At 42.5% G+C, this 24,437-nt stretch overlaps 1 protein-coding gene across 2 annotated transcripts in view; it reads left to right on the top strand.

Annotated features, from left to right (window-relative positions):
- Nucleotides 1-23,795, top strand: part of kcnh3 (potassium voltage-gated channel, subfamily H (eag-related), member 3) — a 129,111-nt gene extending 105,316 nt beyond the window's left edge. For both annotated transcript variants that reach the window (XM_052081742.1, XM_052081741.1), the window contains exons 8-15: nucleotides 1,082-1,441; nucleotides 3,123-3,322; nucleotides 3,576-3,825; nucleotides 9,928-10,142; nucleotides 15,090-15,349; nucleotides 17,978-18,078; nucleotides 18,185-18,237; nucleotides 19,216-23,795. In XM_052081742.1, the coding sequence (XP_051937702.1) occupies nucleotides 1,082-1,441; nucleotides 3,123-3,322; nucleotides 3,576-3,825; nucleotides 9,928-10,142; nucleotides 15,090-15,349; nucleotides 17,978-18,078; nucleotides 18,185-18,237; nucleotides 19,216-20,139 (2,363 nt within the window). In that variant the 3' untranslated portion in view covers nucleotides 20,140-23,795. The remainder of the gene's footprint in view (nucleotides 1-1,081; nucleotides 1,442-3,122; nucleotides 3,323-3,575; nucleotides 3,826-9,927; nucleotides 10,143-15,089; nucleotides 15,350-17,977; nucleotides 18,079-18,184; nucleotides 18,238-19,215) is intronic.
- Nucleotides 23,796-24,437: the final 642 nt, after the last annotated feature.

Genomic DNA, 24,437 nt, shown 5'->3' with positions numbered 1-24,437 from the left:
CCATCACCCCCCTCCTTCTCGGCCATGGACTGATAAGCCGGGACTGTCTTCATGATGAGCAGAGCTCGACGAAGCAGCTATGACCTGTACACGCATAAACATACACAACTGGACAACTACACGCACATACACATCCTTGTTATCACCGTCTTCATCGCTCCGAGTCTTTATCCTCCGTGACGTGGTTCGACTCGCTCGTGTGAATCCGTGCAGCTGGTCATCTCGGCCGCGTCGCGATCCCCCCCCCCCCCCCCCCTATTCATCCTTCCCCTTATTACATGTTATGTCTTGTGACTTGTTGTAACTGTCAAATGCTTATTTATGTGCTAGGGTCTTGTTTTATCCTGGACTTAAATTATCCTCAGAAGAGGATAGTTTGAGCATGTTTTTTTCCCTCTCCCTACCCAGCATTTTCCTTTCTGAAGTCTGATTGTAATTTCCCCATTGCGGGACAAATAAAGGATATCTTAATCTTAATCAAACTCAATGCCGTACCAGCGATTGAGTCTGGGGCAAACCTGAGCAAACAATGGAATGAACCAGTTAGCCAAGACCAGATGTGAATTTTGAGATCCATAAATGTTTACACTACCGTCAGCTGCTGGGTTTTTAATGATTCAGTGTCTGTCTGGTCATTTGAAATTCAGTTTAATGCTGAATGAAATAAAACATCAAGTACCCGGTATATAATATAAAGTATTCCGCTGCCGAAGATTGACGTTTCTCACGAAGAATACTTCGCAGCAAACACATGAATTAGAATGCCTTAGATTTGCATTTCAAAATAAAATTGTTGTGTGCTGTGCTGTAGGTTACATCTAATAATTTCTCTCATACTCTGATTGCGAGGAAAGATTTTTTTTTAATTTGTGAACTTTACTCTAATATATGTCTTAGCTCTAATAGCCCGTTGCACTCTAGCCAATCTATTGATTTGAGATAATACATGCCATCAATGTAAATGGGGAGCACCAAACTTTTTTTTTCTGTTACTTATTACATGGAATTACATGTGCATAAAATAATTGACAAATTATAAGTATGGTCCGTTTCCCTTTTGCTCTGTACTCTCCATTATTAGGTTGGCTGCATGAGTTGGCCAAGCGTTTAGGGACACCTTATTTCCTGTCGCCTCTGGCCGCACTGTTCCCGACTTCCTCGGGCGTAGTCTCGGCCAACAGCAGCCAGTGGAACGAATCACGCTCCGAGTCGGCGGGTCAAGGTCCCTGGAACTCCAGCCAATACGGAGGGAACACATCGGTTGGCGAGAGCGCGTCGGCGGGAGGTTTTGGAGTTCTGGGCGGAGGCCCGTCCATGCGTAGCAGCTACGTGACATCGCTCTACTTCGCCCTAAGCAGCCTAACAAGCGTGGGCTTCGGGAACGTGTCGGCCAACACGGACTCGGAGAAGATCTTCTCGATCTGTACCATGCTCATTGGCGGTGAGTGGATGCTCCTTTTTCTACTCTTGTTTGTGCATCATCTTTTGAGTCTGTTGGAATTCAGCCAGCGAATCAATTTGAAGGAAAATTTTCCAGTTGTCCTTTGCGCCCGATGTGTGTTGTGGGTGCCAAGTGATGCTGCACCAGCACCTCTCAATTTAAATATGGGAGGGGCACTGCTTTAAAAACAAAATTATTTTATTATTCATCACTTGGTAATGGTTAGTCAGAGAAAAAACACGAAGACATCCATCCGTCCATTTTCTGATCCGCTTATAGCCAACAGGGTTGGGGTGTGCTGGAGCCTATCTCAGCTGTGTTCAGGCAGTAGGCCGGGTACATCCTGAACTGGAAAATTGAGAGTGATCAATCAAGCTACCCTGCATGTCTTAAAATGTGGGAGGAAAACGGAGCACCCGGAGAAAACCCGCACAGGCACGGAAAGAACATGTAAAATCTACACAGGAGCCGGATTTGAATCCTGCACCTCTGCACTCTGAGGCGAACGTGCTAACCTGTATTTGTTTCCGCTTGCATTTTGAGTGTGTTTTGCATTTTTTATTTCATGACGACATGACTGTGAAGTGTCTCACAAAAAAATGACTTCTTAGCTATTATATGTGAATACAGTTTATGTTGTGAAAGCAATATATAGATTTTAAAGAGATATTCTATTGGACAGACGTTCCACGATCAGTCAAACCATTGAAAGGAAATCTGTTTATGGGTGATTGGTTGACTAGAGATATTATCAATGGAAGACGAGAAGGTTCTTCACACATTTTCCATTTCTAACTTTGTCTTATGGCCCTGACGCGCTGCCACCCAGTAACTGAAATAATATCACAAAAGCATGAGTAACTTGTGATATGACTTTTTCTTTAAACATTTTTTGCAGCATATTATCCCCAACCCTGTATGCAATAACTTTAGCTCTTGGCATTCTGTTTCCATTATATTTGTTTCCTGCAGAAATCTTGCTATCTTTCAATTACTCAAGCGCGAAAAAAAAGGCTTCCATTGGTTTTTAACAAGCTCACTCCTGCTGATAGGGTGAGAATTGGAAAGTGAAAAAAGACAGAGTGAAAGGAAGCTAGCCGAGGCGACCTCTTCATTAATCCTACCGAAAATCGTCCTTATGATGAGCTCCATGTGGTCGCTCTGCAATCCCTTCAAAACAATGTCCATGCAGTGCGACTTAACTCATCACTAAAATCAAATCACTTTTCTTGTATGGCGGTGTGTCCCGTATTATACTGTAGGGTGATGAAAATATAGTACATTTGTTTTTATGCCTTGCAGCTGTTGTGAAAGCGCTGTACATAATATTGTACTAATGTCTGATGGCAATAACGCCGCTGAGACTTTATTGCCACAGTGAGGAATATTCCTGGAATGCAAAGACTTCCCCGGGCAATTTTTTGGTTTAACCCTGCAGTGGTGAGTGGTGAAGGCCAAGACCTTCTCTGCGGGCCTAAACACTGTTGGAAGCACTGACCTAAATTTACAGCCTAATTCAAATATTTTCTCCTTGAAATAAATATATTCCAAACAGGCTCTTCTCCTTATTTGTTGACGCTTCACTTGGCCGTGTTATTAAAAATCATATGGCAGACTGTGTAGTAAACACTATTGGAGGGGTTTGATTATGGTAGCATAACTCAACTGATTTTTCTCTCAGCACTGATGCACGCTGTGGTGTTTGGCAACGTGACCGCCATTATCCAGAGGATGTACTCACGCCGCTCACTCTACCACACGCGCACCAAAGACCTTAAGGATTTCATCAGGGTGCACCGGTTGCCCAAGGCTCTCGAGCAACGCATGCTGGAGTGTTTCCAGACAACCTGGTCAGTCAACAATGGCATCGACGTCAGTGAGGTGAGTTGATTCGGTGAGAAGCCGTCTAAGTGACACAGCAGAAACGTCACAAATACAACACAACACAAATATGCCTGCACCCCCAATTACCGCCCCAGCAGCCTCACACTCATTTCTGCATCCAACAAAAGCCATTGCAGCTCTGCTTACCTTTTGACTTTGATCTACGGCTTCACCTCCTCCACGTCTTCACCACAAATGAATGCTGCTTGGCTAATTTAAGTACGGCAGACGACTTTGTATCTCTTTTCAGCTCCTGAAGGATTTCCCAGATGAACTACGAGCTGACATCGCCATGCACCTAAACAAGGAGCTGCTCCAGCTCCCGCTGTTTGAATCAGCCAGCAGGGGGTGCCTGCGTTCGCTGTCGCTCATCATCAAGACATCGTTCTGTGCCCCCGGGGAGTTCCTCATCCGGCAAGGCGATGCCTTGCAGGCCATCTACTTTGTGTGTTCAGGTTCCATGGAAGTCCTGAAAGACAACACTGTGCTCGCCATACTGGGTGAGTATGCTTGTTCCAACTTTGGCATTGTCAATAAGTGTCAGGACCATTGCAGGTCATCTACTCAATTGCGGTAGTTCATTATGAATCTTACTAGGTACACATTTGTCAAAAAATTTGCACAAGTGAGCCAAGTGTGTCTATGTGTGTGCATGAATAAAAATCAATAGTACTGTACACAAAAATAAACAATTTGCAGTGAGCAATGCCACAGATGGAATGCTGGCAAATAAAAAGCTGCTTTGAGCATCTTGTATCAACATGATTACAAATCAATACAGTTCTTACTCTGACATCATATGATAGTTCCTGAAATTGGGCGTTCCGGCTGGCTCCTGCTTGTACTTGTAGAGTGTGGGAAAAAAAAGTGTGCCCTTATTAAGTAAATTAAAAAGGACATTAAATCATGGAGGAAGCAGTACATACACTGTATGTGGTACGTATTACAGGCGCATCACCAAAAAGACACATACAATATTCAGAAATCGGCAGAAGAAAATATATACCATAAGTACCGGTAGTTGTTTTTCATTTCACACGTGATGGCTGGGCAGACCTAACTCTGCAAACACTTCAAATGTTCAATGTGGTTGTGTGGTGAATTTGTTCCCTTGACCAGTGTGTTGACTCAATGTTCAAATAAATTGAAATGTTGTCAATCAGCTGCCATAAAAAACACAACACTTTTTTTTATGTTTAAGTAAAGAAAAACAGCAGCAGAAGAAAAAAATTGTTTTTACACGGTTTAATTAAAACGCACCAAAATTCCATTCAAAAGAGACTGTAGCTCTTCTCTCTTTTTGCGCTTTACTCAAGGCGTCAAGCAACTCTTAATTCAAATTTTGGTTCGCAGTAAAGCAAAAAAAAAAAAAACACTTCATAACATTAAAAACTGAGAAGTTGGATCATTCTTCGGTCAAGGTACATCTGTATGTTTCCATTCAATGTGCACAACATCAGTTTGAACTGCCATCAGAGAGAGAGAAAACGAGAAGGACAGAGGGGCCACGGTACAAGATCACCGTGAGCAAAATTTCAATTTCAATCTTTTTTTTTGAGGGGGTGGGGGGCGTCAAATTTAGCGGGTACTTATCTGCAAATGAATGACCTCAGGCACACATCCGCACGGCTCCAACGTCACTTCCCGAAAAGATCGAGATGGTCTGAAGTAATGCTGTGTGCATACATGTGTTGGTTTCTATCTGCGCAAGTGCACACACATGCGCGTAAGGTGAAATGGATATATGTCCAAATGCCAAAGGCCACGCACTGATTTGCTCTTGATCGGGACACACAAGCACACATCAATCGATGCAGCATGGGGCTGTGCTGTTCTTAAAAATGAATGAAATATTACATTATTTATGTCTCTGCATTATTAATGCTGGAAAGTATACACACAAATCTGCTTGGACTCACACCTTTCCTTTACAAAAAACAACAACAAATGTAATGATGTTTGTAATGATCATTTTAAGTCATTTACATTGGACCATAAACACTGATCGGTTTGCTTGATTCAGTTTACATCTAATTTATCGATAACTTAATGTATGTCGTAATAAGAAAGGTACATATTTACCTTTACTCAGGATGATTTTTTTCTAACAAAATATTTGTTTATTAGTCTTCAGGAACACAACCATTCCATTGCTCTCTTCTGTATGGAAATACCTTCTTCCATATCACGGACGGAGCTCTCCGTGTTCAAATTCTGCAACATTAACTCGGGCTACAATGCCTGTGAAACAATTCAAATGGAGCACAAGGTGCTTCGGAGTGTAAGGCGCACCTCCAATGAATGGCCTGTTTTGAAACTGTTTTCATATATAGGGCTCACCACACTGTAAGACGCATATAATAGAAGCTGTAGTAATGGCTGCAGTTGCATTAGACGTCCACTAGATGGAGCTACGCTGAAGGGAATACAATACGATACAGCTTTATTTATATAGAGCTTTCATAACCGACGCAGCTGTAAAAAAGCTCTTTACAGAACATTTAAAATACTACGTCCAAGAAATCCGAATATTGATCCATATAGAAGGCACATCGTATTATAAGGTGCACTGTCAGTCTTTGAGAATATTTTATGCTTTTAGGTGCACCTTATAGTGCCGAAAATACGTAATATACACCGATAATCCTTCAATGTACTGTATGATTTCCATGAAAAATAGGGGGGGGAAAACAAATAAAAATGTTCGAAGAATATTGTGCTAAATTTGAAAAACAATCATGGAATATGTAAATCTGTGGATGTTGAACCACCAGTATGCGGGGTTTGACTGTATACGCAATTCTCACATCCATACCCAACAACTGCAACAGCATGGAATACAGTTTGGATTTCAAAGTACTCCAATAAATAACTCCTGCTAATCAGGAACCCTCCTCAACCAGCCTTGGTCCTTTTACCACAACAGTGCTGTCCTCCAAAACCTTTTCTGGCTCCTTATTTCTCGATGCTTTCATTCAAAACACTTCATCACTATTGCCAGTCTTCCAGTATCTCATTGAGCTGCTACACCCTCCACACGGCCTCTGTTTCAGACCTTATTTCCCAACTGGTGGGGGTTCATCGCCCCCACCCCCCAATGTTACCCCCTCCCTCTGTGTCAAACTCCACAATGCATTTGCAATTACACATACCGATCCATCCATCCATTCTCCGATCCGCTTATCCTCACAAGGGGCGCGTGGGGTGCTGGAGCCTATCCCAGGCGTCTTCAGGCAGTAGATGGGGGACACCCTGAACCGGTTGCCAGCCAATCGCAGGGCACACAGAGACGAACAACCATCCGCGCTCACACTCGAAACTAGGAACAATTTGGAGTGTTCAATCAGCCTGTCATGCATGTTTGTGGAATGTGGGAGGAAACCGGAGTACCCGGAGAAAACCCACGCAGGCGCGGGAAGAATATGCAAATGCCACACAGGGAGGCTGGAGCTGGAATTCAACCCGGTATCTCTCCTCCGCCCTACACACACCTAGATCCTATTCTCGGCAAATACTGATAGTTCGTGTTATCTAAGTACAATACTGTACTTTATAAAGTGCTTTTATGTGTTGTGTCAACAAAATGCGATTTGGTCATTTAACAGAATACATTTTTAAATTTACAAGATGATTAATAAATCCAATTTAGGATTGTTTTGTCTTTGGGCTCCTGAGTGTCATTGATTGATTGTGATGAGTTTGTCCCATTAGGAAAATGCCTGCTAAAAAACAGGATGTCTGGTTTTCTTTTTTTCCCTTCCCCAAATGTCGACCTTTTCTTTAACTTCAGTGACATGCGCACGTGCGCATGCCTTAATGCGAGAAGGAGTGATGATCGATGATGTAACCTTTTCATCTGTCCACAGTATAACTTGCAGCACGGGCGTAAATCAGTGCAGTGTACTGACAACTCCAAAACAGCGTAATAAATGCCTTTGGCTAATGGTTTGAACCAAAATGGTGTCAAATAGAGGGTGTGGTTGAATTGTATAGTCTTGGCTTTTTATTTAGTCTGTGTTGTTTGTATGACACCACAGAGTGTATCTTAATCTCCTATGTGGTCATTTAAGTTTGGTTTCTTTCATGCATGTTGTGTTTTTATCATACTTTAACGTGATATTCTTTAAGCTTCTGATTGGCTAACAAAGCCTTGTAAGGGTTAAATCTCCCCCCGTTGCTTCGGCACAAACAACAGCTCGATCCAAGTTCATTGTTCACCACCTCGCTACATGACATTTTGAAGCGCTTGTCTTTCATGGGTCTGACAGAATGCTTATTGTACTTCCCTCGCCTGAGAAAGAGGAGTGCCACTGTTGCCGATGCACTTCTCGGCCGTCTTCTCTGAATGCCAGGAGAACCTTAAAAGACGTCACACAACAGATGTTTTTGATACACTGTCATATATTTCAAATGTGTTTTACAACATAAAACTACTGTTTTTTGTTCTTGTGATCTCCATATTGGGGCTTCTTATGCTTCGTGGGTCTAAAACGTATCCAGTGTGATAAACAGGTTCACCGTAAATGCTTTTAATTCGTGGCTATTTTGATTGTAGTTGATTGATGGCGATGGAAAACCTGTGATGAAGGGTAATGGATGAAGCCTACACCTTGAAGCAGACTACCGAGATTAAGCAATAACAGCGTTTTATTGAACGAAAGTGAAAATTAGGAGGAAAAATGACAAATGTTGACGCTAATAATCAATGCACTCAAGCGACTGGGGAAATGAAACACAAATCAGCAACGCACACTGAACAGAATCATCTCAAAAACACAATTTGGAAGATGCAATTTAGATCCAAAAGTTTAAAAAGAAAAAAAAGGTTGCAAATCACTGACACTACCAAGAAAAAATATATTATGCACTCCACACACACACGCGCGTGCACATATCGAGTCTGCACAGTGTCATTTTGAGAGCTCCGTCTGCAGCTCACTTGAACGTTTTGCAGCAATTATTAACGGCAGATTTCCCCAAAGCTGCTGGCGCTTGTCAACTCGGTCGCCGCTCATCATCCGTGTGACACAGAGCGTTCGAGGGGAGGAAAGGGGGAGGCAGAAACACAGATGGAGGGAAGGCCGTGCACAAGATGTTTGTGTCATAGCTTGATTTCTTCTCTTCTTCTCAGCCTTCCTCCTCATCCTTCCCTCTTTTGCCATCTTCCTCTCGTCCACCTCACCTCCTTTCACTCTCCCTTCAGCCTCTTACTCCTTCTCCACATGCCGGAGCCCTTTTTAATTTGTACCTGCATCCTCTCCTTTGCAGCACCAATGATGATTCTATGCACATACAGAGTGATACACAAGATTGAATGTTGACTATTCCACACTTTTTTTTTCTTTTTTTTTTGTGGAAGTGATACAGATCGTTAAGATTGGGCATCGAGAAACAAATGGAACCGGGATTAACATTCTGCTACGCTCAGAATCATGCAGATTTTAAAACACGGTAAAATTTGACGCCTACTTGACCGCGCGGAAGAAGAAGCCGAACCCATACGAAGAAGCCCCTTTGCGGGGTCAGCGGTTTCAAATTGCTTCGATAAATTGAAACCTTTGCATGTGAAGAATATCCAACGAAACCAGAAATCAGGAAGGGGGCAAATAATATTTCACAGTACTGTACTAGTTAAAAATAGCCACTTAGTGAAGTTTATAAACACTAAAAAGTACAAAGTAAAAAAAACCTGAGAACTTAATGTGACTGAATCCACAAAATAATAGCTCCCTCTTTTTTTGTTTTTAATCATTTGTTTGTGACAGTAATCACATCGAACAACCAGATCCAAAACCAGAATCATCCAAATTCAAACATGCCCAAACCTATTGATTAGGTGCGACAAACATTTCTTTCCACTGCGCTCTTCACGGTTAAATTAGGAGTTCACCAGTCGATCACGATCGACTGATTGGCACTCCCGGTGTATATCTATTCTCTTTAGCATCTATCATCAACGATCATCATCATCGTTCGCTATCTTACACCCATCTTTCCATCTGCCATCCTTCCTCTGCATCAGCGCATCTCTGGCATCCTCTTGAGCATTTACCATTTATCCATTCTCTTTAGGGATCTTCCATTCAACTGTTTTGAGCCATCTTCAGCCATCCGTCCTCTTTATCTGCCACTGGTTATTTCAGCCATTTATACTCTTTCGAGTCCGTCATCCTCTTTAGAGTTTTCAGTCCACCCTCTTGCGCCATCTTGCATCCACCCTTTGGATCTGTCGTCTAGCATTTACCAACCACTCATATTACAGTATTTGGCCATCTTCTATTCATTTACACACACTCCCATCCGTCATGTATTCATCTGCCATCCTCCTCCAGTCATTTGTCATCACACATCCTACCATTTATGCTCATAAACCATCCAGCCACCCATGCACCTGTAATGGATGGATGGATTTTTTCCCCCCATTTAATATAAATGACAGATAGCTAAATAGAATGGAGGAAGCTCAGATGGATATTGGACCGCTGTCCACTTACGGGTCCATTTGGCTCATCATTATATCCGTACATCGATCTCAAATTAAATCAAGAAGAATATTTTATATTCTAACAATGTTCAAATTAAATGGGAATGTGTTGATGCAGGTAAGGGAGATCTTATTGGCTCCGACTCTCTGACGAAAGAGCAAGTGATCAAGACCAACGCCAACGTCAAGGCGCTGACCTACTGCGACCTTCAATACATCAGCCTGAAGGGCCTCCGAGAGGTGTTGCGACTGTACCCAGAGTATGCCCAGAAGTTCATCAGTGAGATCCAACATGACCTCACCTACAACCTGCGTGAGGGCCATGCCTCAGATGTGAGTTGGCATCTTTTATTGCCACACGTTCACATAAATATATCAATTCATCTTCAAGAACACACCAGACAAAAAGGCGTTATTTTATGTCACGGCTGAGATAATTACATGCTTTTCTTCTGATACAATGAAGTTTCTCTTGTAATACCAGCTTCCTCCTACATGCCAAAAATCACATTCGATCCACTCAAGACTCACAAACGTCCATAGTTGTTAATGTGAGTGTGGCTATGAATGGTTGTTTTCTATGTGCGCCGAAACTAGCTGGGATAGGCTCCAGCTCACATGTGACCCCAATTGAGGCGAAGCAGTATAGAAAATGGATGACTGGATGCTTGCATCACGCTAAAGTGCATTCCATAGCACTGAGGTCAGAGTAGAAAATGTATTGAGTCAAATATAGATGAAAGCAAAAGATGAATAAAAATGTGCATTCATGGTGGTGTGTGTGTGAATGTGTGCGTTTGTGTGTGTGTGTGTGTGTGTGTGTGTGTGTGTGTGTGTGTGTGTGTGTGTGTGTGTGTGCGCACAAACTTCATGTGCAACCACCGGCATGTAAAATGAAAGCCTCAGGGGATGCTCACCTTTAGAGTAGCTCTCACGCATGAAGGCTATGCATGAACTGACTAATATGAATTTAGTACACATGCACTGGGTTGTTTACACCACAGTGTGCAGTCACATGCACACACAAACAGTGCAGCGGCGGGTACTGCAGCAGCAGTGGATGCCGAGAATAGCTCAGTGCTGCTTTTTGAAGCTGTTCTGCTGCTAAAAATAGAACAGAGAGATGAAGGGGGGAAGCACGGGCTCTCCCTGGCTGGCTGTGTCCCCTGCAGCTGCTTCTAAGATTGGATCACGGCGGATAAAAATAACCCAGCCACTCGAGGAGGAGGATGAGTGGCTGGCTTTGCCTCTTTCTCTCCCTCTGCAGTTTTTTTTTTTTTGTTTTGTTTTGTTTTTTTTTTAAACTGCAGAGTCCAAGTGTTCCCAGTGTGCTGACATGAGAAAAGTTTTATGCACGAGGAGGACAGTTGAGGAGCACGTGTTTGGATAACGAGCATTTATGTTGCTTATTTATGCTAGTTGAGCAAATACACAAGAAATAGCACACACTACCTGCCACATTATTTGGTACACCTTCAGATGGATGGATGGACAGATGCATGGATGGTTGGAAACGTGAAAGGGTGAATGGGTAGATAGGCTCATGGATGGGTTGATGGGTGGATGAATGGATGGGCTCATGGATGTATGCATGAATGGATGGATGATGGTTTGGCTGAGTTGCTAGATGTTTGGATTGATTGATTGATGGTTGATGGCTGAGTGAGTTTCAGTCAATGCATCCATCAATGCTGATAGATAGATGAGTGGAGGAATGGATGGAATTGTGGGTCGGTATGAATGGGTGAGGGTTTAGGTCGTGGGTGTTGAACCCCGGTCCTCGAGGGCCCCTATCCAGCCTGTTTTAGATGTTTCCCTCCTCCTACACAACTGATTCAAATGGTCAGCTCATCAGCAAGCTCTGAGAATTCTGATAACGATCCCGTTCTTTTGGATCATCTGTGTTGAAGGCCGGAGACATACAGGATGGATAGGAGCCATCGAGGACCTGGGTTGGACACCCCTGCTTTAAGTTGGTGGATGGATGAATGATGGGTGGATACATTGATTATGGATCAATGAATGTTTAGGTTGAGGGATGATTGCAGTATGGCCGGATGATCAATTGAAATGTAATTGTGATTTAGATTTCCCTCGATCTTTAAAATGTAATAATCGAAGAAAAATGAATAATGTGCAGAGGTGTGTGTTGCAGCCGCTGTGAAAGGTACCTGAATGCACCATGTTGCTTGGGTAATGGCTAAGAGTGCAGCGACTGTACTTACATTTGAACACAATAAATGTTTTGTGAACATTGCTCGTGCGAATGCTGACCTCCCCAAAAATTTTTTATCAACTTCTGGAGTGACATTGCTTCAAAATAATGAATATTGACACACAAAAGCTGTAGAAACGTCCACAGACGACAATGCTCATAGCCAGAAATTCTTCCCAATCTGTGAAAAACGAGTTATCCTAATAGAATTCAATCGCATATTTCTTCTGATCTTATTGTAAATGTGTACTCCATGCATGCATGGCACCACACTGCCCCCAAGAGTCCAACATGCGCACCGCTGATGCTATTTCCATGCATCCATTATCTGTATTTGTTTTGATATACTGTCTTGTTTTTTAAATTCTTTTTATTTTACTATACCGTATTCTTATTTCTAAATTCTTATTCATTTATTTCCTTGTCCTTACAAATTATACTAAAGTTGAGTTTTCAAGGATTCAAGCAATTTTACTTCCCTCAAAATTCAAAGCCACAATGATCTAAGGACTCTTTTGTTATACCAGCACAAATTTCTACGTGATATAGCAAGAAATACGATACCCGAGGTCCAAGGTTTGGTCAGTAAGTTTGGATGTGTGCAAAGAATGCAAGTCATCAAAGGTGTGGATGTAGCACAATGAAAATGAAAGTGGCTTGAATTTCACATGATATTTACAAAGTCATTTTGAACTTGGCCAAAACAATAGGGAGTTTGAGAATAAAATGTTGCGGGGACGAACGGGCATGAGGCTATGATAGTAGTTTGGGGTTTTCGAGTTTTAGTAATTGAATAAACGCTAAGTTTTGAAGTCAGTGAATAATTGTTGTATCAATCTTGATTTCAATTTCAGTCGAAATCATTGTGATTTTTTTTTCCCCCTATAATCATCCAGCCCTAGATTGCTGATGGATGATGGAAGGATATTTAGACGAGTGGAGGAATGGACAGATGGATGGATCAGACTGAATGGGCTGATGGATCAATGGATTGATATTTAGACCTGCATTAATGAAAGGGTGGATAAATGCAAAGCAAGAATCACTAGTCATATACAGTAGATAGATAATCAATCAATGAATTAATGGATTAGTTAATAGTTACATAGACTGATAGACAGACAGCTTGACACTACATTTGTTTGTACCAGATGTCATGATATTATGCAGGTAACGTTATACTGTGGCCATTGGAATTGGAGGGCAAACGGAGACATGCAGCGAGACCTTCTTCAGAACATGTCATACAGACAACATGATTGATTAACACTGTCCTCACCTCACGTGGCGAACATCTGCCGTTTACGCCTGCTCTCACGCGAGAAGTCAAGGGCGAGCACTCGTATTGTTAAGTGCTGTATGTGCAGAGGCACGTGCACTTCCATTTAGGAACACACACACACACACACACACACACGCGCATAACCACACACACACACACACACACACAGACGAGTGGTACATGCCCCCACATCGCACATGCAGGGTCTCTTTGGATGCCTCTGGAGCCGCCAGCTAAAAATAGAACAGAGGAGCTAAAAATAAATCACGCTGCCACAGAAGGAAGATGATGGGGGTGGAGGTACTGGGGGGAGTGAACAAGAGGATGCTGAGCAGGCAAAGATGTGGGCTGAAGATGGAGAAAGATGCAAATGGGAAATCTGTCTGCATGATGAGACATGAAACACAGTCATTATCATTGCTTCTGTTTTTAGACTGCAAGAGGTGTCATTGTTCAAAACACTTTCATTGTGAATGAATAATTACTGTCGTCCTGCACTGTAGTCCTGCTTTGAAAACAGTTTTTAAATCAGTTTCAATAAAATCACGAGGGCCACACTGAACAGAAAAGTGGAGATATTTGTCTCATTCATAATTACAGCACTGCATTTGTCAACTTTTCATTTGACTGTCGTTATTTTTGAATTTCATGTGATTGTTTTTGAACTTGGTCAATTTAGTTTTTGCATGCATAATTGTTTGTGTTTGTTTATTTATTTATACATGTATTTTATTTTTAAAATTATATAATGAATTCCATTTTTAGGACACTCACTATGAGTATTTTATTTTAGTTTTTCTTTTATTTTTGTGTCGTATCAATAAATATAATGTATTTTTTTGCAAGGTTCTTATGTGCCTAAACATATTTCAACAACTGTACATCCATTTATATGTTGACTTAAATCTTCCTCATTCAATTTGCACACTTAACTGTGATATGTGTGGTGAGGGAGGGCTGGAAACAGTATTCTGCTGTATATAAAATAAAAGCGCGGCGGCGATTAACCTGAAATGACACAACACACACTCATTCTCGGGCCACATCTGTCATGTTAAATGAGGCATCTAACAAAACAACCCACCACCCAAAAAAAGACAAAAAGGGAAGTCAATAAAGATACTCTAATTAGCCTAGCATGAGCCTCAGAGTGAAACTTCATTTCCTAGTTGGCATTCATTCCGCCACCCATCAGCTTTTAAGTATTGACTGAAAGAATGAGATCAGGGATGAGAACAAGTGTAGTGAGGGTCTACGAAGCACCTTGAACACATCACTGACTCAACCCCTGAGTCTGGGGTCAGGGGTTGGTCTCGGTGCTTTAAAAAGATTTTAAATTTACTGTACTTTAAATTCGTTTCTCCCATTTCTGACACACGTATGTTGTGCCTGCTGGAGACATAAGCAAATTAAGCCCCTGCTTGAGGCCCTCTGGTCAACAATAAGTGTGAAGATTATTTATTTTTTTATTTACATATTAAAATATTTAAAAATTGACAGTGGTAGCACAAACAAAAAATCTGCCAGCCCAGTGTGTCTCAACACACAAGTACAAGTAACCACTGGTAGTATGTGCGCTCCCTCTAGTGGCCTGCGTAAGTATTACTTAATCAAATGTTCAAACTGTACATAAAGTTATCGTGGTTTGAACTTCTTTTTTTTTTCAAATCTATTACAGAACATTTGTTAAGTGCAGTTGAGTTACATTTTTATGAACAATACATTTGCCTTTCATTGTTAAGAAATGCAGCAAATGTAATGTGCGTGTATGTGTGGGTGTCAGGCTGACTGGGAGAGTAACGGCGGCCTGGTGAAGAAGCTGCCCTCCATCCGAGAGGACGAGGAAGGCGGTGACGAGGAGCAGAACTTGGTGTCCCGTGCGCCCCGCTCGCCTGTGCGCCTCAGCCGGGGCATCAACTCACCACTACGTTCCCCTTTGCTGCCCCCTAGACCCTTCCGCGCCCCCGCCGAGCAGACCCGCCCCATCACCCTGCAGATACCAATGGTCAGCTTTGCGAGTGCGCCTGGAGAGCTCAGCCCCAGGTAAGCACGACTATTTGGAAAGCTGTTTGAACATTTTCATGTTCTTGATATCCAGGAACAGACGAAAGATTGTACGAGTACTTCGATATCATATCAAAGATATCAAGTGATCAAACCAAACAGCGTTCCATAGTTTACAAGTAACGTTTAACCCTTTCATGCACCAATAATAATAACCTGTAACCTGATGACATGATAAGATGACATGATAAGATGCACTGAATCGTCTTGTGTGGACAAAGTTTATTCCTGTACACAGAACTTAAAATGGGATAGGAACAAGGCCGGTTCTATCCGTCTATCCATTGTCTAATCCGCTTTATTCTCATGAGGGTTGTGGGGGGTGCTGGAGCCTATCCCAGCTGTCTTGCGGCAGTAGGCGGGGGACACCCTGAACCGGTAGTGAGCCAATCGCAGTGCACACAGAGACGAATAACCACCCACACTCACACTGACACCTTGGGACAATTTTGAGTGTTCAGTCAGCCTGTTCAGTCAGCCAGTTTTTGGAATGTGGGAGAGTACCCACAGAAATAAAACAAAGACTATCAGCCGAGATAAAACAAACAACTTAACAATTACAGTCATACCTCGGTTTTCGACCGTTCCAGAAGGCTGTTCGAAAACCGATTCGTTCGAAAACCGAAACCATGCTATTTAAAAAAAAAATCTTTATTGAACACGTCTGCTCATAATGGAACACTAGACAAGGAAGTGTCACTTCCTCGTGTAAGGAAGGCGAGAGGAGTCAAGTGGCGCATTCAAGGGCGCTCAGTTTGGTCGAGAACCGATTTTCGTTGTCGTAATCCGAGGCATAAAATAAAAATCGGGCGGCCCGGTAGTCCTGTGGTTAGCACGTCGGCTTCACAGTGCAGAGGTACCGGGTTCGATTCCAGCTCCGGCCTCCCTGTGTGGAGTTTGCATGTTCTCCCCGGGGCTGCGTGGGTTTTCTCCGGGTGCTCCGGTTTCCTCCCACATTCCAAAAATATGCATGGCAGGCTGATTGAACACTCTAAATTGTCCCTAGGTGTGAGTGTGAGCGTGGATGGTTGTTCGTCTATGTGTGCCCTGCGATTGGCTGGCAACCGATTCAGGGTGTCCCCCGCCTACTGCCCGGAGACGGCTGGGATGGGCTCCAGCACCCCCCGCGACCCTAGTGAGGATCAAGCGGTACGGAAGATGAATGAATGAATGAATGAATGAATGAATGAATGAATGAATGAATGAAAAAAATAAAAATCGAAATTTTTGGTCGAAAACCGATTTGGTCGAGAACAGAGACGTTCGAAAACCGAGGTTTGACTGTACTTAGGTCTCCTAGATGAGACCATTAAACATGTCAAAAACATGTCCAAAACAAAGGCCCAGGCTTGCTGTTATCCTGTAATCAAATGAAAAAAGAGTAATAAGCAATAGATAATGACAGTAAGAAGTGGAGCGGAGGAGAGAGGCATGAGATAATAAAAGTATGTGAAATATATTTTGTAGGATTTCATTTGCGGTGGCACATTAACCTAGCCCTGGATAGCGAGGTTGCTTAAACAACTTTCTTTCCAACCATGCTTACACGAGTTGCTCACATTGCAAGGGAAGAGTCAGGTTGGTTGCTATAGCAACTTGAACTTCAGTCTTGCTTCCAGATCAACGGTGCAATGTTCATGGTCTATCAATCAAAGTTTGATCACATGATGAAAATTCAGCACAAAAAGAAATATTTAACATTCATCTGGCACACTAATTTATATAGAAATTCAATCATTTTCGGGATCATGATGTAGATTGTGTATGTTTTTAATAGATTTAAAACTACTATGAAATGGGTTAGTCAGTCATCGCTATACAAATCAACTGTAATTTCATTACCTACATTTTCTAAGAATAAGAAAAAGCAACTTTTATCTGTCAGGGTTCACCACAGCAGGTCACAAGCACAGTTACCAACTGAGCCATTAAGCCACCACCAATGATTTCGAAGAATCTTGCATGACAATTGCATCCTAACTATAACACAACATCATTGTCAAAAATGGCTTCTGCTCTTCAACCTGCCTAAATCTAATCGTCATCACAATCTGCTGGTCCACCCCACAGCTACCTAACAAATGTGTTCGGAAAAGTACTCAGCATTGAGAGAGAGAGAGAGAGAGAGAGAGAGAGAGAGAGAGAGAGAGAGAGAGAGAGAGAGAGAGAGAGAGAGAGAGAGAGAGAGAGAGAGAGAGAGAGAGAGAGAGAGAGAGAGAGAGAGAGAGAGAGAGAGAGAGAGAGAGAGAGAGAGAGAGAGAGAGAGAGAGAGAGAGAGAGAGAGAGAGAGAGAGAGAGAGAGAGAGAGAGAGAGAGAGAGAGAGAGAGAGAGAGAGAGAGAGAGAGAGAGAGAGAGAGAGAGAGAGAGAGAGAGAGAGAGAGAGAGAGAGAGAGAGAGACAGACTTTGGCTGCCAGATTAAAAGTCTGAACAGTAATCAGGTGTCTTGCATCAGGAGCTCATTCACTGCAAACTGGAGTAGCAGAGACGTAATCAGGCCTTACAAAAGCAACCTTACAGACTTCAAATTGGCGTCAAACAACTGGTTGATGCGACGTCAACATGTCCATGCCAAATCACAAAACTCCACCATGTACTTTCTGCACAGGTTTGTGGACGGTATCGAGACAGAAAACAGTTCCATATCATCCCAGAAGTTTGAGTTCAGTCCTAGCATGTCGCCTGCAGCGCCGCCCTCGCCTTATTCAGGTAATGTCCACCTAAGCAACCATCCAACTGACGTCTTGTCTTTAGAGGTTTCACATTCGTCACAGTGCATGTCATGGTATGTGTGTGTATGCGCGTTTGTGAGCAGGCAGTCGAGAGTCATCCGAGATCAAGCAGTGTGTACACAAGTTGACAGAGGAGGTGAGTTGTTCCCGCTTTGATACATGTTTATGTTGACGGTCTGATACCAGACTCTCTATTGGTATACAATGTACTGTACTGTATTACAGCAGTTCACAATTAGGTCATGAGAGGGGTAAACGTGTGCAATGATATAAGGGACTATGTATTACCATTCAAAACAACTTGTTAAGCTACTTCAGTATCCATTTCATCACCATCCGACTTGGCAAAAACATTTTAGATAACGCTTGTCAAACTCAAGGCCAGATCCGGCCCGCCAGATAATTTTGTGTGGCCCGTGAAAGCAAATCATGTGTGTCAACTTGCTAAAATCTGTACCGAAATGTCAAATTGTCATGTTTAATAAATAACGTTAAGATTTTCCAATAATTTTGTGACCCAGATTACACTCAACGTGAACAATAGAGAATAAAATATTATAATTGACTTAACTGATTTCAAAACTAGTCATCGATTAATTTGTTGTATACTAGTAATAATTTTATGGTTTCATAAAGGCCCTCCGAGGGAAGACAAAACTATTGATGTAGTAGTTTGTCAAACAGTTTGACACCCCTGTTTTAGATGAATGTAACTCTAAGAAGTCTTATGATTTAATCACCAATGACTATATTCATGAAAGTGTGCGCTGTGTGGAATGGAAAAGCAAAAACCATGCAGAAACTGGACCGGCGTCCACCTTGATAATATAAAAAAGACAATTGAGGTGTTTTTCACTGAGAAACCTCCAGGACCACAATGCACCTGGGAAGTTGCCTCTGCATATTTGGGCACTATGCTCGTGCCACTTGCTAGTTTAGCACACAGTCCAAGGCCAATTTCCAAAGTGAGGTCCACAAAGGCACACTTAGATATGTTTGGTGTGGAAAAAAGGTCTATTATCAGTAACATCTGACCTCACAAATTTCCTTCAAGATAAGATTAGCATACATTAGTTTGATACGCTAATACTTTCTCCCATCATTCACGACACAGATGAACAGCCTCTCCAGACAAGTGTCCAAGCTCAGCCAGGAGCTTCAGGAAGTCACACATCTACTCAAGCCCCTGCTCCAGAGAGCGCCGCAGCCCCTCTGTGTGGCCACCGAGCCAAATTTGACCCCGCCTCCCAGCAGCAGCGCCAGCCGTCTGTCGGCGAGCGCCAGATTGATGGGGCCTGCTCCCATCACGCCGTGCTCCCTCCTGAGACCGGACACTCATTCCCTGTTGGACAGTGGGGACGTGGAGGGCGTGGACTTGCCACAATGCCTTCTCCCTACTCCTCATTCACCACAAAGGCCTAATTCCTCGCCTCCCCCATGCAACAATCTCCCCTCACCCAAGGAAGGACTTTTTGAGGGGTCTCCAATCTTGGCCTCCCCCAATATGTTTATTTGCTCGCCACAGGATCGCCCCCCACTGGCATCCGGCACTCCGTCACCGTCGCTGTCTTTCTCCATGTCCCTCTCCTCCACTTCTTCCCTCTCCTCCTGCCACCCGTCCCAACAGACCAGCTCCGTTGGTTGCCGAAGCCTGCTCCCCCCGCCTCCTTCCCAGGACACGCCTCCTCCGCCATGGCCCCCACACTTCTCCGCACCGCCGTCTCTCGCATCCTCACCCGGCGACCGTTGTTTGAGACCGTCCCCGTCCGTCCCGCCGGGGTCCCCTGTTGTCGCCGCTCTCCCTTCCCTCCTCTCCCTGCCTTTGTCTCTGGACTCACCGAGTAGAAAATACGGAGAACTCCAGGTCGCTCGGGCTTCTAACTCACACCTTCGCCTAGAGACCGGGCCGGGGGACGGTGCCCCCCAGGAGATGGAGATGCAGGAATGGCGGGCCGAGGCAACAGAAGGGAGGATTTCCTCGGAGCACATCAGCTTCATCGATGAAGATGAGCCAGCAGTTTATGAGCCAGGATTGTGAGGGGCAATGCGACAAAAGAAAATGGGAACAAAGGAGACAAGATCAGGGAAATGCGACATCAGCGTTCAAGTGAAGGAGCTACAACAGCACACATTGTCCTAAGGGGTGTCCAAACGAAGGTCCGAGGGCTCATTGCGGCCTGCAAATACAAAAATACAAGGTCACGGTCATCGTAGTTTAGATTGCTCTTGCCTTGGCTCTGAATATGGAGATGGGATTCTGCTGCCACTAAGTGCCAGGGCCGATATGGTCTCATGGGATACAAGGCAGGGAGCCACCCCAAAATCCAATTAACTTTTTGCTCTTTCACCAGGCTGTTTAAAAAAAAACAGAATGTAAATATCTAAAATAAACTATTTATAAAAAAAATACTTAAACACATATTCTTGTACACCGATGGATTGGTTTTAGCATGTTCAATAAATTCTTGGTGAAGAATGTCAAAGTGGCCCTTGCATCCTTGGACCTTTCTCGATGTGGCCCTTGGCAGAAAAAGTTTGGACACCCCTGTCTTACAGTATCTCAGCGGTTGGCCGTCAATCCCTGCAGCTACTGTAGCAGAACCATCTTGTGGAGGTTCACACGACTTTGAATTCTCATTTTGCTGAGCTCCAAATGAAACCAGTACATTATTTGGGACTTTTGTTTCATTTTAGACTCGGCATGGACGTTTCCAAAACTGCTACCTTTGGTTTCTTCGGGCCACCATCATCAATGGGATGGTCGTTGCTCTTTCCCTGCACCCAACACTTAAAAAGTAAGTTGTGGGCCCCTCCGTGTCAACAGCGCTTTCCCAGTTAGTACCCCCATCCAAGATGAAAGTATTCTTTAATTTCAGTTTTTGTTTTATATTTTTGATTTTGAATGTGAGCCATCACAAAATGGCTCAACCTTCTTGGTCAGAAATGTCATACACTGAAAAAAACATTTTGTTGAATTTACTCAATTTTATTTTGTCAAGTAGTTGCGCAAAATAAAATCTTCTGGATCCAGATCATTTTTTTTATATAGATGAACAAGCTACATAATAAGTAGATGTATAGGCTACTTAACAAACGTAGCAGTAACTGGACACAGATGATTTTGTTTTGTGCAAACACTTGACGAATAAAATTGAGTAAATTCAACACACCATATTTTTGGGTGAAATCGTGCAGTCTTTATAAAAACGAATAAAAACCACAACTTTTTAAAATGAACTTTAAAGGAGAAACAAGAATTGAGTTTGTTTTGAAAGTTTTAGGCATTATTATTATTATTCTACAGCGCAGTCAAAAATGTCATACCTTCAAATTATATTTAATACAATGTTGATCACAGTTTTAAAAAGAATTGTTCGACATTTAGCACACTCATGAAAATCATCTCCAAGTATCCAATCAACAATAGCCAGGGTAGCTTGTGTCAAAAGGCATTTTGCTGAGTGGCCCACGCATTCTTTTCGACACACTGATTTTCAGGGATTGTTGTTTTCTATTTAAGGAAGAACATGATTGATTTTGAATCCAAGAGGTGTAAAATATATTGATTTTTGAAAATATTTGAGGCGGTGGGCATTTTACAAAATGTTGCTGGTCCGTCATTCGTCACCTGTCAGCGGCCTGGGTACCGTACGTCATCGTCAGTCCGTCATTCTTTCAAGCCAAACCAAAGTGAAATGATTAGTTGGTCAATCCATGTTATTTTAACTCCGCTTCCGCCTATAAATTTACCCAGTCCGTCAGTCAGTCCGTGATGCTCCCACCGCCAAAATATTGATTAAAATGGTCAGTCAGTGGAGTACACTATCTGTCAGTGTATTAATCATATGGGGCTTGCCCAAGCACAAATAACTCACATACACTTATTTGACAATTTATTCAACTGCTGCTGTTTCAACTCCTAAAACGCCAAAAGGTTTTTATTTACACCTGACACCAGGTGAGGTTGCCCGACTTTCATTACCATCTTATATGTCAACAATGGCTGGACGGATTTTCATGTATATTTGACCCCCGACATAACCCCAGGCAGCTGCTATAAAAGGTCAGGTTGCAATTATTTGATTGCCTGTCTTCAAACATTCAGGGAATATAGTTCTTTATCGACTGTAACAGAGAATCCTGTTCATTTTTAATCCATCTGAGAGAGCCAAAAACAAGTATTTAATTGGCCCACAATAGCCCATGTAGCTTATAAATACCATAGTAGGTGCGGTTGCATGACCATTAAGCCTTCAGGGAATATGACACAATATCGATGGAAGATGGGCCTTATACAAAGAGATCCACTGAGTACATGATGATTTTCATAGACATACAAGCCACAATTTTCAAACAAACAGCTTCAAACTTTCAAGCATATTTTGCATCTCATCACGAGAACCCAATTCATTTGAAAGGATTGTTGACCCAAGATAGCTCCTCAGGTAGCTAACGGAAGAACAGTGATGATTCAGAATGAAAGTTGAGGCAACACAACGTTTCTGGGATTGTCATCAAATGTCCCTAGAATAAAATATTGCTTTTCAATGATCTTCGATCAAATGTTCACACACTTTCAGGGAATTGGGGTCTTCTGCGCTCTATGTCTAAGGAAGAACCCGAATGCTTTTGAATGAGATCTGACACATGCAAAAAGGCTGAGGTCAAATGTTTCCAAAAAAATAATTGTCATCGTTTTTAAGCCTATCAATTTTAAAGGGCTTCTGACCCATGTGCCTGAATCTAATGTCGTGGGTCTGGTTGCCCATCATCAAACTAAAACAGACAGGGTTTGAACAGACAAAAAAAACGTTTTCCGCCCCGTTTGGTGACGTTTTTCAAAGGAATTTCATGGTGTGTGCCAAAGACAAACTTGTTATTGATAGGAAATAGAAACATGATGGTGGTGGGACTCTATCCAATAGTATTGTGACAGTTCATCAAAACTGTTTACAACCTTCACATCACTCCTGAGCTTTAGCCATCCAACCATCGGTGCCTTCTCCATGTCAACACTCCTGATATCACGAGCAGGCATTTGGAACAAAACAACAAAACTAAAAGCCATCTGATTAAACCTTACATCTTGATCCCAAAACATATTTTGTCATATGTGGAAATGTGGATGGACTATTTTTGTTGAGGATCTCTAATGTAGCACACACACACACATACACGCACGCACACACGCTCGTGTTAAACCCCTCTTTGCCAAAGCTGGTGTGAGACACCAGCCTGGCATACTTCACTACCCAAGATGCATCCCTGGAAATAGTGTGAGGAAGTGGGAAGTGGAAGTAGGACTCAGTACTACTGTATTTTAAAAAAACTACTTGGTGATGTTACACCATGTTCTTGTAAAATATCATTGTGTTTTACTTTTTCTTCTCCTACTCTTTTTTTTCCACAAAAACATGACAAGAAGGAACTCACTTTGGGTTGGGATTATTATTTTTTTCTTCTGAAAATAACATTGTGAATCTGATGCATGTCACAACTTTTGTTGCATGAGGAATGTGCCTGCTTTGGAGCTGCACAAGGGCAGCTGGGTGGAGACAAAAAACCCTGTGGGAGGTCTAACATGTATTTTATTATAAAAACAAAACACGAAAGGGAAAAAGACCTTTGTCACACAATACTCGAGCAGGGGTTCGATAAATAAAGAAATAAAGAAGCATTCTTTTGTAATAATAATGGTGGACTCCTGTGATGTTTGAGAGAGCCAATGCTATTCTCATTTGACACTTCATACTGTAAACACCACTACAACAAAAAAAGTGTGATGAAAAGAAGAGCATAAAACCATAGCTACAGTGAAGTATGGTGATGGCAGCATCAGGAATAGGGCCAGTATGAAGTTTTCTTCAGCTGGAAATTATATTTAGGATTGTAAAAGTTCTGACCAGCAAAACCTTCAGACTTCTACTAGAAGGCAAATAAATCTCAGGAAAAACCTACTCCAAACATTAAAATGTATTTGGACTTAATCAGAAGTCAGTGTAAGTGTGCACTTACACTTACATTTAACATGAGGATGTAAAGTGCCAACAATTTTGATGGAATTCATGACAGAGAACAATTTAAATTGATGAATTCAGAAAAAAAAGAGCCGCTGAACCAAGGGCACCTTTTTCACCCAGGACAAAAGGGCGCATGCTGGAGCACCACCTACTGGCTGTGGGTGCGCATGCCTGTATACCAACAAATTACTGTATTTCCTGCACGATAAGGTGCTTCGGAGTACAAGGCGCACCTTCAATGAATAGCCTATTTTAAGTATTTTCATTTATATAGGGCACACTGCATTATAAGGTGCATAGAAGCCACAATAGTGGC

The sequence above is a fragment of the Hippocampus zosterae genome, chromosome 12, assembly GCF_025434085.1.
Source record: "Hippocampus zosterae strain Florida chromosome 12, ASM2543408v3, whole genome shotgun sequence".
Lineage (NCBI taxonomy): Eukaryota > Metazoa > Chordata > Actinopteri > Syngnathiformes > Syngnathidae > Hippocampus > Hippocampus zosterae.
The sequence above is the reverse complement of the archived record's forward strand: the minus strand, read 5'-3'. Positions and strand labels throughout refer to the sequence as shown.